The sequence below is a fragment of the Genypterus blacodes genome, unplaced genomic scaffold (assembly GCF_046128005.1).
Source record: "Genypterus blacodes isolate CSIRO-AG114 ecotype Tasmania unplaced genomic scaffold, CSIRO-AGI_Gbla_v1 ptg000299l_1, whole genome shotgun sequence".
Taxonomy (NCBI): Eukaryota; Metazoa; Chordata; class Actinopteri; order Ophidiiformes; family Ophidiidae; genus Genypterus; species Genypterus blacodes.
This window is the reverse complement of record NW_027467090.1, coordinates 346,799-365,000: the sequence shown is the minus strand read 5'-3', so window position 1 is coordinate 365,000 and position 18,202 is coordinate 346,799. Positions and strand designations below refer to the sequence as shown.

At 46.2% G+C, this 18,202-nt stretch overlaps 2 protein-coding genes across 3 annotated transcripts in view; both read left to right on the top strand.

Moving 5' to 3' along the window:
* Positions 1 to 508, top strand: part of p4ha1b (prolyl 4-hydroxylase, alpha polypeptide I b) — an 11,330-nt gene extending 10,822 nt beyond the window's left edge. For both annotated transcript variants that reach the window (XM_076137198.1, XM_076137197.1), the window contains exon 15: positions 1 to 508. This exon is cut by the window's left edge and continues 798 nt beyond it. The gene's annotated coding sequence lies outside the window, so the exon portion shown is untranslated.
* A 440-nt stretch (positions 509 to 948) lies between these two features.
* actn2b (actinin, alpha 2b) lies at positions 949 to 16,892 on the top strand. The gene is made up of 21 exons (XM_076137213.1): positions 949 to 1,299; positions 5,157 to 5,271; positions 5,400 to 5,519; positions 5,700 to 5,786; positions 5,873 to 5,960; positions 6,098 to 6,176; positions 8,247 to 8,328; positions 8,457 to 8,542; positions 8,661 to 8,753; positions 9,031 to 9,261; positions 9,355 to 9,502; positions 9,625 to 9,775; positions 11,581 to 11,689; positions 12,528 to 12,668; positions 12,843 to 13,025; positions 13,251 to 13,385; positions 13,562 to 13,741; positions 13,872 to 14,018; positions 14,661 to 14,726; positions 14,823 to 14,981; positions 15,181 to 16,892. Exons 1-21 carry the CDS (start codon positions 1,171 to 1,173, stop codon positions 15,337 to 15,339), a joined length of 2,688 nt encoding a protein of 895 aa, XP_075993328.1. The 5' UTR covers positions 949 to 1,170; the 3' UTR covers positions 15,340 to 16,892.
* The last annotated feature ends 1,310 nt before the right edge of the window (positions 16,893 to 18,202 follow it).

The window sequence follows — 18,202 nt, the reverse complement described above, 5'->3', positions numbered from 1 at the left end:
GTTGGCAGCCGTCTCCACTTCCAGTAACTCCACATTCAAACAGCAGATAAAGTGGCGTTTGTTTGGGATTCTAAAAGCGGAATAAAACGATCCCACTTGCTTTAAAACAAGAAAGGTGGAGACGCTGACCTCCTCATCTCATCTCTGCTTCATGTCTTCACTCCTCACACTGTTTCAGTCTCCATAATCTCTCCTGTGAACGCTCTCTCACTGTCACACTCCATGTTGAGGTCTTGTGGTATCTTTGTTCAGTCTTAATTTGCCCCCCCCCCGTGTTGCCTTTAAGGACCTTAAGCCTCACTGTAAGAGCGTAAAGAACAATAGAGTAGGATCAGAGCGGTTTCACCTGCTCTGACCTGAAGACACTCCTGCCCGCCAGGCGCCCGTCACCCCAGGGTGCTGAGGTTTGACTTTAGGAGATTCTGTGCCAAGAAGCTTTTTATTTATATGTCCCAAGCTCATTTTGTATTGGAGGATATTTTCTATAATAAAGTCTGTTTCAGTGATACTAAGTTAACAAGACGCCTCTGTGCTTTGTAGTGTGTCTGTGTGTGTGTGTGTGAGAGAGAGTGTGTGTGTGCGTGAGAGAGAGTATGTGTGTGTCTGTGTGAGAGAAAGTGCGTGTTTGTGTGTGTGAGAAAGTGTGTGAGTGTGTGTGTGTGTATGAGAGAGGGTGAGTGTGTGTGTCTGTGTGTGAGAGAGAGTGTGTGTGTGAGAGAGAGAGTGTATGTGTGTGTTTGTGTGTGAGAGAAAGCGTGTGTGTTTGTGTGTGTGTGTGAGAGAGAGTGTGTGTGTGTGTGTGTGAGAGAGAGAGAAAGTGTGTGTCTGTGTGTGTGAGAGAGAGTGTGTGTGTGTGTGTTTGAGAGAGAGAGAGTTAGGGGGTGTGAGGGGGGGGGGTCATTGTCACGTGACTCCACAGTACTAATGACACCGTCCGTTGTTCTAACTGTGGCAACCAGGGCCAGACGTCTGTCAGGTCGGGAGGACAAGGACAAATGTGAGAGGAGAGCGAGGTGAGACAGAAGACAACAGATCCGCAGAGACAGAAGCAGAAGCCGAGAGAGCAGAAGCCGTCAGTCAGTCTGTCAGTCCGTCCGTCCGTCCGTCTGAGAGGAAAACACGGGTAAAGTTAACGTTCTGCTGGAAAGAGAAGAAAGAAGAAACGCCACGATGATGATGACCACGGTGGAGACCACGGTGTGCTACGACAACGGCTACGAGGAGGAGTACATGCTGCAGGAGGACGAGTGGGACCGGGACATGCTGCTGGACCCGGCCTGGGAGCAGCAGCAGAGGAAGGTGAGGAAGAGACAAACATGCGGAATTCAATCAAAACATCAGAAAAATAAATAGAGAAATGTTGGCGCGGCGCTGTTTTTCCAGAATGAACCAAAATGTTTTGTTTTGTTGCGTTTTTGTCCTGGTAAATTCATAATGAATTAGTTAATACACACTTTTTTTAACTGTTTGGTAATGTACATTGTTTCTGGGAGCACAATGTTAAAAGTGCCGCAATAAGAGATAGAACTTCCGGTTGCTAGTTTCAGAATAAAACACCTGTTGCTGACGTGCCTGGCGGAAAAGTATAAAACAGATGAAACGTTCCTGCGTCCCCGTCTCTGTGTGTATTTAAGGTTTTGCGGGGACAGATTCTGTTCCATCATCGAGACACATGTGTTTTAGTTAGCTGACCCCAATAAGAACACTTTACTGTGAGGTTACAGCCTGGTGTTAGGGCGCTGGTTAGAGTTAGGATATGGTTAATTTTAGGTTTGGGTCAAGCATGTAACTGTGTTTATTGTTAGGGTCAGACGCCAGGAAATGAGTGTAAGACAATACACTGTCAAAGTGTGTGTGTGTGTGTGTGTGTGGCAGTGGAACTAATGACACCTTGTTAAATCGTTTAAACCCATTTTTGTAAAACTATCTGTATTGAGATCAGATCAGAACAAACCAAACCCAAAAGAACTCCTAGAAAGAACTACTGTATATCTGCTCAGACCTCTAAATCCCTTCTCCCCTGATCTCAGAGTCCATAGATGCCGTCACTGACTTTAATTTGAACATAAACCCCGGCTGGTTTCCTGTGTGGTCGTAGTGCAGCGTGTGTAACTTGACGCAGGCCGGGGGGTCTTGACGGATGGATGCAGTGGGTACCATCTAACAATAGCCCCGCAGGCCGCCTGTGTCTCTGCAGACTGCGGCCTGAGCACTGATACGTGAGGAATGCGGCCTGTCAACAGACGCTCCTAACACATGATGACGCTCTGGGGATTAGAATGGACGCTCCGGCTAATTTTAAACCTCTGGAAGCAAAAGGCATTATAGTGGGGTTAATCCACCGTCCTTGGTGCGGAATTCTTTTGTTTATAGAAACCAACAGCAAAATATTGTACCGGGACCAGCGCACTGAATATAGCCCAGACGCTCTGGATGCTCTGTCGCTTGGTTTTAGGGCTTTGGAAGTTAAACTGCAGCTCTAGGCCCTCAGCTCTGGTTCTCTCTGCCCTCAGCCTCGCCTTCAGGATGGAGCTCATCTGACGAAATTGTGTATTTCTGCTAACGCAACCTGCCACTCATGCAGATGGAAGCTTCCTGCTGTGATCTGTGTGCATTACATCATTATGTAGAGTGGACAAGTATTGGTTCAGTGAGGTGATGTTGCTCTGGAGGCAGCTGCTCACAACCATCAAGTGATAAATTACCTCTGGTGTGTGTGTGTGTGTGTGTGTGTGTGTGTGTGTGTGTGTGTGTGTGTGTGTGTGTGTGTGTGTGTGTGTGTGTGTGTGTGTGTGTGTGTGTGTGTGTGTGTGTGGAGGGCATTAACGCAGCGTGTAGTGATTATTTCAGTCATTATGGGATGTATGTTAGCCTTGATGTATGCCTTGATTTTGTCTGGAGGGTGTTTACGCTCCTTCTCCAGCGTTTCAGGCAGTTTGATGTGAGATTGATGTGTTTCCTAAATATCTCTGTAGTCGCCGCGGCGGAGGTTTTAATTAGATTCAGACGATAAGATCTTAAATCTTGTCGGTAACTGTAATCTTTCACTGTAAGTCTTTCATAAATAGTTAGACGGTCTGGACTGTGTCTGCTGGAGGCTTATTAAGGGGATTATTAAGGACTAAGCCCTTAATGTTGACTGATATAACAGAGACGGTGTGATTCTGTACCAGGACTTTATGATCCTGATGTTATACAGGTCACACATGAAGCGTCGAATGGATCAAATCCTCTCCAACTCCACCGATAAGCCTCCTTATATGTTAAACACTTTATTTTTCCATCCTCCTGGACTCAGTCAGCGTCTGTCTGACCTAGTGCGGCCTCAGAGGCATCAACCAGGGGGCGGGGGGGGTCAGGGGTCCTGGCTGGATGTGATTCATAAATATATTTAGCTGTAATCGTCACTGGTCAGTGGTGCTGGAAAGGAGAGGTGAGGAGGGGGGCTTGGAAAGAGAGCAGCAGGGTCGCTATGACGATGGCAGAGTTCATATTTGGAGGAGCAGCCATGTTTTACAGGGAGGGCAGCGGTTCAATGTCATACGCACCCTGGGGTCTCTCTCCATGCAGAATGTGATGGCCTTGACTCCAGACCTCTCTGACACACACACACACACACACACACACACACACACACACACACACACACACACACACACACACACACACACACCAGGACGCCTGTGTGGCGTGAGGCGCCCACACACAGGGCGACTGGGTGCCAGGATGTGTAACAAGCAGGAGGCGACACACTCTTAAATATCCCACTGAGGCAGACGGCACTTTGCTGAAATGTTTTATAAGTAGATACAAGTATTGTTGACAGATATGCATCAGTAAAAAGGCCATTAACTCTTTAAAATCTGCTCTAAGTGAACATAATGCAGTCAGTCTGTTAGATGGAATCGTCTCCATGCAATTCCAAACACAAAACTGGATTCTAATCAAAAACTCTACATTTAAATATTGGATTTAGGTCCTAAAATGTGTTTAAACATGCTGTAATAAAGTGTGTGTGTATGAACCCATCCCAGTGCAGTGTGAGGCCGGGTGTGAAGGCTCATTCAGGAGGATTTGTCTTCATGAGAGTGGAGATTAGAAGAGTAAAAATGTCATCACAGCCAGAGTGAAGTACTGAGCCACTTCACATTCCAGTATTTTGTTGGACACACACACACACACGCATGCATCTGTGCTGTGTAGTGTGCAGATGAGCTCATGGCTCTGGCAGGCAGGCAGGAGCAAGGAGGTCTTGTTCCCAGCTGATGACAGCAGCTGAGCTTCATCCTTCTGTTGTTGCTTTGGGGTGAAGAATCTGTTCCTTCACCGCTCCTTCATGTGACTTCCTGTATGAATCTGAACCTCACTCTATCCCCCTGTGTTATCCACTCTCACCGTGTTCATACCTCAGCCCAGGCAGAGTGACCTGGATGAGCTCCATTGACTCACAGTGATAACAAACGGCAGCAAGCGATCACAATCTAAGTGGCAAAATAGTGCGAGTAAGTGAGGTGAGGGTGGAACGTACAGTATCTGCACGCCGCCCACCAGACGCTGTGTCCCCCATGCGGACATTCGGGGGGACGTTTTGACGTTTTCCTCTCCGCTCTTATCATGAGGCACAACAGAGCAGTCTAAATTTAACCCCTTCTATCTGTGGGAATGTGCTCTGGGGTCGGCCACCGGCTTTCATCCGCACGGTGCTGAGCGCCGTGAACTCTGCTGCTGGCTGTTTGAGAGACTTTATAAATATAGGAGGAGAAAGACAATGATCCTGTCCTAACTTGATTTACAGTGTTTTGTGTCACATGTGGGCTCTCCTGTATCTGTCATTATTTCCCGTTTAGCCGCAGCTGTTGAGGGAAAAAGTTGATATTGGACACCAAAGGGGTCGGCAACCCTCAACAGACAGGTTAATCCCTAAACGTGGCACAGAGCACAGAGGTTACGTGTCGATTATATGGTCTTAATCTAAAGACTTGTTGAGCTGTTGGCTTCTTCAGTTTGTTTAGGTTGACTGTAGAGAGACTGTAACTCAGATCAGGTCCATATATCAGACCCATATATCTGCAAACCCGTGTCAGCGGCAGCTACTTATAGCAGAACTGCGTGTGTGTTTGTCTAAGTTGATTGATCTGCGTCTTCCTGTCCTATAGACCTTCACAGCCTGGTGCAACTCCCACCTGAGGAAAGCTGGGACTCAGATTGAAAACATCGAAGAGGACTTCAGGAACGGACTGAAGCTCATGCTGCTCCTGGAAGTGATCTCAGGTCAGACGTTTACATCGATCCCATCATGACTTATTCTGAGATAACACACTCTCACCGCTGTGCTTTAGATTGCTTTCTCACTGATAAGCTGTTAAATATCCCAGCTGATCCTCTTGTTCTGTCTGCAGGAGAGAGATTACCCAAACCAGATAGAGGGAAGATGCGGTTTCATAAGATTGCCAATGTCAACAAAGCACTGGAGTACATCACAAGCAAAGGGGTGAAACTGGTGTCCATTGGAGCTGAGGGTACATATGAGCCGTACTGGATACACTGCTGGAGCACGCCTACAGCAGCGCATCCAGTACGGGCCCACATACAATGAATACTGTCTGTGCATGCAGCTGCAGGAGTCTGAACATGAAGTCATGATGTGACCGCACACTCCAGGGCTCTCTGATCGTAACGGGCTGCTTCTTCCTTTGCAGAGATTGTGGATGGGAATGTAAAGATGACTCTGGGAATGATCTGGACCATCATCCTCCGCTTTGCCATTCAGGACATTTCTGTGGAAGGTGAGAGAATGAAGACTAAACAAAGGTTGAAGGAGATTTGTGTCAAAACAAACGCAGATCACACCTGAAATCTTCTTCTGTCTCAGAAACATCTGCTAAGGAAGGTCTTCTTCTGTGGTGTCAGAGGAAGACGGCCCCTTACAGGAATGTCAATGTCCAAAACTTCCATGTCAGGTAAGAGTTTAACCCATTAAATCCTGTATATTGAGTTTTTACAGGCTAATCTTCCACCAGGTGTTAGTCTAAGTCTAGTCCGTGTGTTTGGGCTTTGAACTGACATGTTGGTTCTCTCTGCCTGGCGGCCTGTGAAGCTGGAAGGACGGCCTGGCCTTCTGCGCCCTGATTCATAGACACAGACCCGACCTCCTCGACTACTCTAAGCTCAACAAGGTGTCGTGTGGCCTCACTCGTAACCGGGATGCTGTGTGTCAAAGCCCCACACTAACAGAACCGTCTAACATCTCTGTCTCTGTCACAGTGGGAGATGACGGAGAAAACACACACTGCCATCACAATCATGACACTTTGGGCTCCTTCTATGTGGAGAAACTGGAGAACTTGAAGTGGGCAATGTGGTCAGATGTAGAAGTTTGAGCTTAAAGTCATTGAGCTGTCAGGTCTGATGGATTCTCTCTTCATGGCACTTAGGGCTCATTCGTGTCCCTGTGTTGTTAAACGTCTCTTCCTTTGGCCAGTAGGTGGAACAAGAACACCAGCTGACTGATAAGCAGTCCTGACATGCTGTGTGTTTGCCCTCGTGGCTAATATTCTCATGCATCCACCAGACACTGAGCAACATTAGCAACCCACTGGAGTCATGTCTGTCCACCTGACCAAGTCCCACATTGTGTGTCCTTTTAGAACTCTTCTGGTGCGCACACTTCATCAGGCATTAACTTTGCCCGTCTCTTATTAAGTGTCGGCTGGTTGTGTAGTTTTTAGCTTTTTAAAGGGGAACAGATGCGTAATTAACATATGGCCGTAAATGGAGTTGGGTGATCGTCAGAGGAACCATTCCATGAGACGTAGCCGTTTGTTTCAAGGTTAAAATCTGGAATATAGACCTGAATAAAGCTCAGGACATGATGGACATCTGCTTTCAGTCGGTTTTCGGTTTTTTCAGCACACAACTCAGTGCTTTGACTCGCCGCCGACCCTGAATAGCCACAGAAACCTGACCTGTGTCCCTACAGAGCCTCGCCTTCTCTGCTGCACTCCATGCTGTCGCTGTCAACTGTACACACACACACGCACACAGACACACACACACACACGCACACGCACAGAGCCCTGTATCTATCAGCCTTTACTGCCCGTCTGTGTCTCTGTGACATCTGTATTCACACATTCAGCCACACCTCCACTTTCCAGTCTGGCTCGCGCTGCCAGGAGAAAGTTGCATTGTGTTGCCAGTCAGCTGTTCAATCTGGCTCCAGGTGAGCTCACAGTGTTAAAACCCACATGGATCTGGCCAGGGAGGGACCGGGACACACACACACACACACACACACACACACACACACACACACACACACACACACACACACACACACACACACACACACACACAGACCTTGGGACATCCTTCTGTCCATCCATCCATCCATCCCTCCATGCGATCATCAATCTAGCACTTTATCCATCCATCCATCTTTCTGCTCTGTAGTGGATCTGTGAGCAGCTGGCCCTGTCATGTAGTGTGTGTGCGTGTGTGTCCCCCCCCCCCACCTTTGTGTAACAGTGTGGCACAGAGACAATAGCCGCAGCATGATAGCATGATCCCTGTCCCCGGCTGCACACTGAGCACTCTCACTGACTCACTCTGCTCCATTAGCACTCCAGAGGCTTTACTCTCAGCTGTTCACCTCCTTCACCCCCAGTCTCTCTATGTTCTCCTGCACCTAGATTCACTTTAATATTTATAACAAATACATCCATTGATTCTGTAAATAAATAAATAGAAATATAATATCTGGCCTTTTACAAATTCTTCAAAGTGAACAAACTCCTGCTTGTAAATTTGTCTTAACAGATCAGAATCAGAATCAGAATAGCTTTAGCTTCACTTAAGAGATCTATTGATTCATTAAAAACATTAAGAAATCAGTCAGTAATTGTGACATCAGCCCTGGTTGATTATAGAGTGAAGTATTGAAGTGTTTTAATTTGGTTTAATGGGCCTGATGACATCATTAATCAACATAAGGAGGACCTGACTGATGTCTTCTGACCATCAAAACAAGATAACCTGTTAGCTGAGCGGCCCTGCGCAGCTCTGTGCAGCTCTATCAGCTCTAAATTTAAAATGTGATATTAAGATAATGTGTGTTTAGCGGCTGAGTGTGAGTATAGTGTGTGTGAGTATAGTGTGTCTGTCCACCATAGCACAGAGGTCAGTGCGGTGGCATTTTAAGTCCACCATTGCTGTGCAGTGATGCAGCATTGTGTTTCTTTATTTAGGATGATCCTCTGGGGAACCTAAACCTGGCTTTTGACATAGCAGAGAAACACCTGGACATTCCCAAAATGCTGGACGCAGAAGGTAATGGTTGAACTTATACAGCAGCAGCAGCAGCAAATATGACTTTATGATTTATGATAACTTTCTTTTCTTTGTTACGTTGGGCTCTGTTTCTGCACTCACATGTTATCTTCCTCTTGATGCTGCAGACATCATCAACACACCCAAGCCTGATGAGAGAGCCATCATGACCTATGTGTCCTGCTTTTACCACGCCTTTGCTGGAGCTGAGCAGGTGATCTTGGCTTTATAAGCAACAAATCCACACTGAGAAGACTGTTATAAGTGATATTTGAAGGATTATTGACTGTGTAACTTTATGTAACCACTTCATTCCTCTGCCCTGCTCTCAGGCAGAGACGGCTGCCAACAGGATCTCTAAGGTGCTGGGTGTGAACCAGGAGAATGAGAAAATGATGGAGGAGTACGAGAGACTGGCCAGTGAGGTAAAGAGAGCCTGGTTACCTCACTGTTACTAAAGGCTTAGACCTGATCACAGAACAAAGGAAACTCTCCCATCTGCTTTATATTTACATTGAACAGTTTGCTACAGCGATCAAATGAATCTGTTCCCCAACATAAGAACCCCAGATTCATTTGTAGATGTTTCAATCTTTCTCCAAGACTCATCAAAGTCACTTCAGAGACCAACCCAGTCACACAGAATCAACAATACATCTCTTTTACTCCCTGATCATTAACATTAGTCCTTGCTCTCCCCAGTTGCTGGAGTGGATCCGCCGCACCACTCCCTGGCTTGAGAACCGAGCCCCGGAGAAGACCATGTCTGAGATGCAGAGGAAGCTGGAGGACTTCAGGGACTACAGACGCCAGCACAAGCCCCCCAAGGTCCAGGAGAAGTGCCAACTGGAGATCAATTTCAACACCTTGCAGACCAAACTGCGTATCAGCAATCGCCCTGCTTTCATGCCCTCTGAGGGGAAAATGGTGTCTGTAAGTCTCTGAGGTCAAAGGTCAGATTCCATTATGTTTAATGTTTGTATTCGTATGCACACTTATGTCCCTGGTGTTTGTGTTTGTGGCCAGGATATCACCAGTGCCTGGCAGGGCCTGGAGCAGGCAGAGAAAGGCTTTGAGGAGTGGCTCCTCACTGAGATCCGCAGGCTGGAGAGGCTGGACCACCTGGCTGAGAAGTTCCGTCAGAAGGCCACCAACCATGAGAACTGGGCCAGCGGTCAGCCATATGTTTGGAATTCTGTCTGTCTGTGATGTTGACAATCTGGATTTATGTTTCCTGTCTGTCAGTCTGTTTATCCTCTGTGTGTGTGTGTGTGTGTGTTTCTGTGTGCCACTCAGGTAAGGAGGTCATCCTCTCTCAGAAGGACTACGAGACGGCCACCTTGACTGAATTGAAAGCGCTGCTGCGTAAACACGAGGCCTTCGAGAGCGACCTGGCAGCTCACCAGGACAGAGTGGAGCAGATCGCCGCCATCGCACAGGAACTCAAGTAGGCAGATCAGCGTCATGGAGGCTTTGAGAGTGAGAGTGAGAGAGAGAGAGAGAGAGAGAGAGAGAATAAGTGAAGTCAACTAGTGTAGCTTTGGTTTATAACTCGTGGGTTAATGGAGCTGTTGGTGTTGAGACGGAGCAAAACAAATGTACTAGACAACAGTGCTCTTATACAGAATGTTCCATAATAAGATGGATTAAAGGTGGATTGGATCTGAAACGTAGACAGGATGGGGTTTGAACACTTTTGCAGGTGTTTCATAGAATAATATCTGTTTTGAATGACAATGTAAGATGTAGTTCACAGGTTAGAGCCATTTTCAATCATCAGTCAGTGTCAACCACCTCATTGTTGCGTCGCGACTTGAGACTTCCTGTTTCATAATGAACCAGCGCTCGAAGACAGGAAGCATTTCAGCACATCGGCGAGACGGCTGCTTGGTTCCTTCACAGGTACGTCTCATACATCAAGTGATTGATTATTATTGTTTACTGCATTATGTAAGATATGTTATGTTTTTACTGGAATGTTCTCCGGCTTCCCTGCTAAAATAAACTCACATGTAGTGAAATTTAAAAACAGTATAAAAGTGAAGTCTGTTCTTGCTGAGCCTATTAAATCTGACACTTTTGTTTTTAACTAGGCGGAGGCCAGATTGATCCTCATGAAGCTGCTTTGACTCCTCCTGCCTCCATCACGGCTCAGACTTTAAATGGAGCAGCGGAGCGGGGAGTCTATAATGGTGCTGAAGCGTAGGCCTTTATGGAAAGATGATTCTGTTCAGACATCAACTGGTCACATTGTATCCAGAACATCTGAACCCAGACCTGACACTGGCCCTCCTCCTCCTCCTCCTCCTCCTCGTCTCAGACAGCAGAGTTACCTCATTATAAAGCACCATTTGAGCGCAGAAGTACAGAAAGGGAAACAGAGGAACAAGTCTTGGTTCCCCCCAACCCGCCTCCATACCCTGAACCTTAAAACCCACGAGGCCTCCAGGCTGCTGAGGTCATCCATTATGCCTCCATCTACCAAAATGGGAATGAAGAGAAGGAAAATCATGGTTTGTTGCCAGAGCCTCCCGCTGTGGCAGCTGTGCATGGAGCTGTGGGGTCAGGAGGCCTGGAGCCGCCAGTCGGGCAGTGGCTGATACCAGTTGGGCCCGGACCAGATGGGCCGAGCCAGTTCTACTTATTCTGAACCAGCCAGCTGCTGACTATGAGCAGGGCAGAGACCAGGAGAGATGCTGCTCCCACATTCAAACAAGTCTATTGTTCATGGAATAACAAGACATGTAGACGTTTCCAGTGAGGCAGAGCAGATCAGGGTGAAGGAAACAGACTTGGACTGCTGAGTTGCTCTGAATTTGTGCTTCATCTGTACTGGAATGTTGCCTTTTCTGAAATAAAACCTTAAACAAACCTCAGCTCCTGTCTGTGGTTGCTTGGTTTGGCCCAACATCTCATTAAACAGCGTTAAGCCACGACCTCGTCACACAAGGACGAGGACAATGTGTAGAAGACGTGCAGTTTAGATGGAGTTAAAGGATCTAACGCATGTTTTTAGACAGAAAACGTGGTTCAGAAGTCTTGAACCATTTCACTTACTATTCGGTTGACTTCTTTAGAATAATAATAACTTAACAGCATTCAGCTAAGTAAAGGCTCCAGCTGCAGTTGTATCTAGGTTTAGGCAGGGGTGCTAGTGAGTCTGTGGTTGTGTGTCATTGTGGACGTTTTCAGTCAGTTTGCCACATTTCTATAAGCGTGTCTGCCTTGTAAAGTTCTTTTCTCTTCTCCCAGTGAGCTGGACTACCATGATGTGGCTGCTGTCAACCAGCGCTGCCAGAGCATCTGTGACCTGTGGGACCGACTGGGAACCTTGACTCAGAAGAGGAGGGAGGCACTGGAGGTGAGAGCAACACTGGGCTGTGTCTGAAGAGTGTCTGGCTGCTGAAGCTCTCATAGAACACACACAGTCTTCTTTTCCCCTTATGTGCTATGTCAGTAAGCCACCACAAGAGCGCACTAACATTCCACACTGACCTCAGTAGCTGCAGCCTCAAGTTGCATCCAAAACAAACTGAATCAAAATATCATCGCAAACATATTTAGCTGTGCTTGATTGACATCTGAGCAGTGACAGCCCCAGTGATTAACGAGGAGAGAAGCTGTATTAAATTCCTCTCCTCTCCCGATCCACACAAGAGGGTCAAATAGTGGGGAGAATAAAAAGGGAAATAGATGTAAGAGGCCTGTCCAGGAAGTGATTGGCCCAAAGCCCGTCAGCCACTTCCTCTGATCTGTGCCGGCCATTCCAGACCTGCAAATGTGTGAGGGGCCAGGGAAAAGGGCCAAGGATTAGTCTGAATGACAGGGACAGGGGTCTGCTTGCTCTCCTCCTCCTCCTCCTCCTCCTCCTCCTCCTCCTCCTCCCGCTCGCTGCTAAACCGTCCTGAGGGGAGGGGCTGTAATCCAGCTGGGACCGCCGTGCCAAAGTGGGGGGGTTAGTGAGGCCAAAAGTACGTGTTGCACCCTGGGATTACACATCCAAACAGTTGTTGGACCGGTCTGTGATCTGTCTGCCTGAGACGTTGCTGTTAGAATGAAAGAGCTTTTTGCAGCATGCAAACCAAAACAGCACCTGATGAAAGCAGCACTCATAGAATAATGAATAATACATAGATACACACACAGTATATGGATGGAGTGAATTATTAACTGGGGTACATTTGTTTGTGGCCTCCCAGCGAACAGAGAAGCTGCTGGAGACGATCGATCAGCTGTTCCTGGAGTTTGCCAAGAGGTCTGCTCCTTTCAATAACTGGATGGAAGGAGCCATGGAGGACCTGCAGGATATGTTCATCGTGCACACCATAGAGGAAGTCCAGGTGAGGGGGATCACACACACACACACACACACACACACACACCCATAATTATCCGGGTCTAGTTACATTTCACCGTATGGCTGTCACACTATTAAATCACTCAAATGAACCTGCGCTCACATTTACCTTCATAAATTCATGAAATCCCAGAGTTTCCTTCATCTTTCTGTCCAGAGTCTAATTGCAGCTCACGAGCAGTTCAAAGCCACTCTGCCTGAGGCGGACGCAGAGAGACAGGCCATCCTGGGAATCCACAATGAGGTGCAGAAGATTTCCCAGAGCTACGGGATCAAGGCCAATATTGTCAACCCCTACAGCACCATCACCACCGAGGAGCTGCTGGTGAAGTGGGATAAGGTAAATAGACTTTAAAAACACATCAGGAGAGATAAAGCCGTGAATCAGGTGTGATCTATAACCGCATGAAATATTGATGAGAGTAACTTCTACCACATGTTTTATAAATAAGTCAGACATGAAGAGCTCCAAACTACACACACATACTCTCATATTTATACTTAGTGTGTGTTACAATGCTGACCCAGCCTCTGTGTGTGTGCGTGCGTGCGTGTGTGTTTCCAGGTGAAGAAGCTGGTTCCTCAGAGAGACGGATCCCTGCAGGAGGAGATGGCTCGCCAGCATTCTCACGAGAGGCTCAGACGGCAGTTTGCAGCTCAGGCTAATCTGATCGGACCCTGGATTCAGGCCAGGATGGAGGTGAGACAGCAGCAGTGTGACACCTCGCCCCCCGTCTAATCTGATAAAAGCTTAAAATATGGTAATGGTTTGCCAGCGGGTAAAGATCTCACCGCTGTTAGCCTCATGTAAGTGTGAAGCACATCATCAGAGCAGCGCCTCCTAACTTACAATCACTCTCCTTCACCCCGGAACAGGAAATTGGCCGCTGTTCCCTGGAGATCGGAGGCGCTCTGGAAGACCAGATGACCCAGCTGAAGCAGTGCGAGCACGTTATTGTCGCCTACAAGCCCAATGTTGACAAGCTGGAGGGAGACCACCAGCTGATCCAGGAGTCGCTGGTGTTCGATAACAAACACACCAACTACACCATGGAGGTCAGTGTGTACGGACACACGCTTGATCCAAGACATGATGAGCCCATATGAGCACACACACACACACACACACACACACACACACAGTATTAAAGAAACTGCCCTGTGTACCTGATCTCCGTCTCCGCAGCACATCCGTGTGGGCTGGGAGCTTCTCCTCACCACCGTCGCCCGGACCATCAATGAGATAGAGACCCAGATCCTGACCCGGGACGCCAAGGGCATCAGCCAGCAGCAGATGAATGAATTCAGATCCTCTTTCAACCACTTTGACCGGGTGCGTCTCTCTCTCTCTCCATCTCTCCACATCACTGATACCTTCAGATCGGAACAATGGTGACATTGTTCTGAGTTCTGAGTCGGAGGCTTCTGCTTTTGGATTGAAGCACAAATCTGAATGAGTTATCATTGATACTGCACCGATGTACTTGATGATGTAGACAGGCTGTGATTTGAGCACAGAGGCAGATTGGATCTCCAGTGAAGGTTGATTGTGTGCAATAAGAACTTTCTCTCTGCTCAGCCACTCTGACCTCCTTATCCTCAGATCTGTAAACAGCTTTAGAAAGAAGCTCACGTTTGTCTTCAGCTTCAGACTCTTTACCACCTTTAATCTTTTATCATAAAAGTCAAAGATAAAGTGAGTGAGGTTGCAAACAGTGCGACTTGTCTGATCCGGAGCTTGAGTGTGGAAGTTTGAAACACTGCACATTTCTCTCTGATCCTGATTTAGAAAGCAGCGTATCCTATTTTTCACTGTTAACTAAAATGGTCATTAACTGTAAATGTGTGTGTGTGTGTGTGTGTGTGTGTGTGTGTGTGTGTGTGTGTGTAGGACCTTTGGTTTTGTCTATTTCTGTGTTTTCATTCTTCTTCTCTCTTTCCTTTCCTTCCTGAACCCTCTGCCCTCCGTCTGCAGAAGAAGAACGGTGCGATGGAGACTGATGACTTCAGGGCCTGCCTCATCTCTATGGGTTATGACTTGGTATGGCTTTGTTAAAAATGGAATACATGGATGTTATTTAACACAAACACACAAACACACTCTCCTGTCTCTTCTCTCCGCCCGTATGGTTCCCAGGGAGAAGTGGAGTTTGCCCGCATTATGATCCTGGTGGACCCCAACGGTACTGGAGTGGTCTCCTTCCAGTCTTTCATTGACTTCATGACCAGAGAGACGGCTGATACAGACACAGCTGATCAGGTGGTGGCGTCCTTCAGGATCCTGGCAGCTGACAAGGTGTGTGTGCATGTGGGTGTGGCTTAGTGGAAGAAGTGCAGGTGCTGTTAGTGGACACTTTCCCTGGATCCCACTTACTTATCTGATTTATGGTCTACATAAGTGCTTAAATAGGAAAAAGGGAATATTTGGGACAACCCCACCCCTCCCCCCCCTCCCCCCCTGTTCTTAAAGGTTTTGTTGTGTTCCTCCATTGCAGCCCTTCATCCTGGTGGAGGAGCTGAGGAGAGAGCTTCCCCCTGACCAGGCAGAATATTGCATCACAAGGATGCCAGCGTACAAAGGCTCCGGAGCGCCACCGGAGGCGCTAGACTACACTGCCTTCTCCACCGCACTCTACGGCGAGAGCGACCTTTAACCTGACCCCGAATGACCTTTCATCTTCTGACCGCTTACCTAAACTCCAAGCCCCCTGCCCCCGCCCACACACACACACCCTGTCCAAATCTCTATGAATTAAAGAATTGACAAATAGCCGGGGGTTAATTCTGTTGAAGGAAATGTGCTTGTGACCATAGCAACAGTTTTCCCTGATGAGTCTCCGGTGCATTAGTGTGTCTGCAAACATGTCTCGGTCTTCTCCTTTTCTTCTCTGGGAGGAAAGATCCCCTCTAAAGAAATTGTAATTTGCAATATTGTCAGATAAAGGAAATTGTATTTTTATTTAAATCTGTGCTACAGTATCCATATGCAAAGAGAAGTGTTTTGTAATTAAGGAAGATTATAATCTACACCAGAGAAAATACAGTAGCCTATTTGATCACAGTGACAAGATCTTCTGAGATATTCTACTTTGTCTGGCTGAATAGTTTCCTTATCTCCTCTCTCTGTGTCTTTGCTTTGGGAATTGAATCTCTAAGCAATATTTCTTAAGCTGCGTATAATTAATTACAGCAATTTAAGAGGTATTGCTTTTAAAACCGTGTCAAATCTCCGAAGAGCCAAATCAGCAAAATGTGGGAAATCATATGAATGTTAAAGCAAATGTTTTTATTATAGAACACAGAATTTATCAAAGCCATTACTCTGCCTTGCATGAGACCAATGGGATCTCCAAGTGTGCCAGGCTCTCCCTGAATACAAAGAGGGACACCTTTTATTATTCCAACACTGCGTCATTTGTTTGAGATCTCTCTTCCATGTTTCATTGTGGAGTCATTATGCTGATTTGTAGACGCACCAAAGCACTTACCTGTCTGATTCTAACCCAAGGAAGAGTTTAGTACCTTAGAAAGAGACACCAGTGTAAACTTCTTTGTGTACTTTCCTTTTAATTTGTATGACAGCTGAACATTAGAAACATTCACTTTGGTGTTCAAATGATTTCCCACTTGTCCTTCCTGCATTGATCTATCTGAACTATTTCTAGACAGGATAAATCTATGTATACGAGCAGTAATGCCATATTGCTGAGCACTATACTCTGCGTTTCCCTCTGATTATCTCTCTATTACAGAGCTAGCTTGCTACATGTTACCCTTCTACAGACTCATCCTGTATACATTTGGATGCATGACAGACAGCTGGTGTTGTACCGGTGGACTCCAGTGTGCTCCAGCAGCTCTGTGCTCATTACCTTCTGCTAAAACTCCTTTATGAAACGCTCTTGAAATAAATAACGGATCAAACATTTTGATTTCTTCTTTCACGACCCAATGACCATTGCTCAAGAGACCTTGTATATTTGAGAAGTTATCAGACCTAGTTTGTCTTTATTGGAAGAGGATCTAGTGCCACTTCACACAGAATGTTCCCCAGGCACTAGAACATATACTTTAAAGTTAATATTTAATTTAAATTCAAGCAATCCCCTTTACAAAAGTTTCTTTTTACTGTAACAAATGAATGTCTCCTACTGATCTCTGTTAATCCAAGAGTGTGTCTCATTTCTGGCGCATGTGAAAGAGAGAGAGAGAGAGAGAGAGAGAGAGAGAGAGAGAGGTGTGTTATGTTGATCTGCGGTTTGGCAGAGATGGATTCAGCCTTAAAGAAACTTCCTCTCTGATACTGATGAATACACTGAGCTCATGTTTGAACTGGAAGGCGATGAATTCATCACATAAATAGTTCATGATCATCATCATAAATTTAATCAATCTGATAAATTGCTTAAACTATACTGCACTTTTTCATTTGTACCAGAATTCATTTAGCAGGCTGCAGATCAATAAGTCAGAGCTGTCAGAGCTGTCAGGCTGGGAGAGAACGCACTGGGGAAAGGGTTTGTGTTGTTTCATTGAGACGCTGTTGGTATAGATCACATGGAATGCATTCATTAAGTGATAATGTGATAAATTGAATGTGTATGGAGGATATTTGGCGTATTGACTCTCTAATAAGTGCATCAAGCTCAGCACACAGGAGAGTGAAGAGTGACTTTGATTTAAGATTCAAACCACGAAATTCCACTGCAAAGTTAATGCCTGCATACATTGAATGAGTTTGTTCAGTAGGCCTTGTTATGGAGGGTTACTGGACCAAAGTGTGGGATGGACAAGTAGGTCAGTACAGTCAACGCCCTGAGGCTTCACCAGCACCAAGCTAATGACTCCAGTCACAACACAACACAACACAAGTCAGGCTACTAGAAATGTAGAAACATACAACTTCAAACCACAACAAGTGATATGGAAAAGTTCAGTTTAAAGGCCAAAGCATAATGATGAACCACAGGCTGATATTGGAAGTTGAGTATTAAATAAGGTTATTTAAAGGAGTGAAGCCAATAGGAACTTCAGTTGTTTGGCCCGTGAACGCATCTGTTTCTGTCTGTGCTCTTCTGCCCCCCAATGGCTAACAGTCGGCGATTGTAGCTTTGGTTTCAGACTTTTGGAAAATGATGAAGACAAATACAAAATAAATGAAAATGAAAGGATGTTGTGTTTTGTGTGAATTCAGATCTTCTATTTAGTTATATACAATATAAAGCTACACATCAGTCAATGAACTTACACATACATAGACAATTAAATATTTCACTCGCATGGCAGTTACCTAATGACATTAATGATTTAAGTTGAGTTAAACTAATAAAGATGAATTTCAAATACACAATACAAACACAAAACAGCGTCAATTGAGTCAAAGTTTGACTCCGCCCACCTGCTAGCCACCTTGTTGTCGGTGTTCCGTCCCTCCTCCTCCTCCTCCTCTTCCTCCCGGTCCCACTCGCGTGTGTCTAACTTCTGTCTCATCTCGTTTGTTTGTTCTTGTTTGAAATC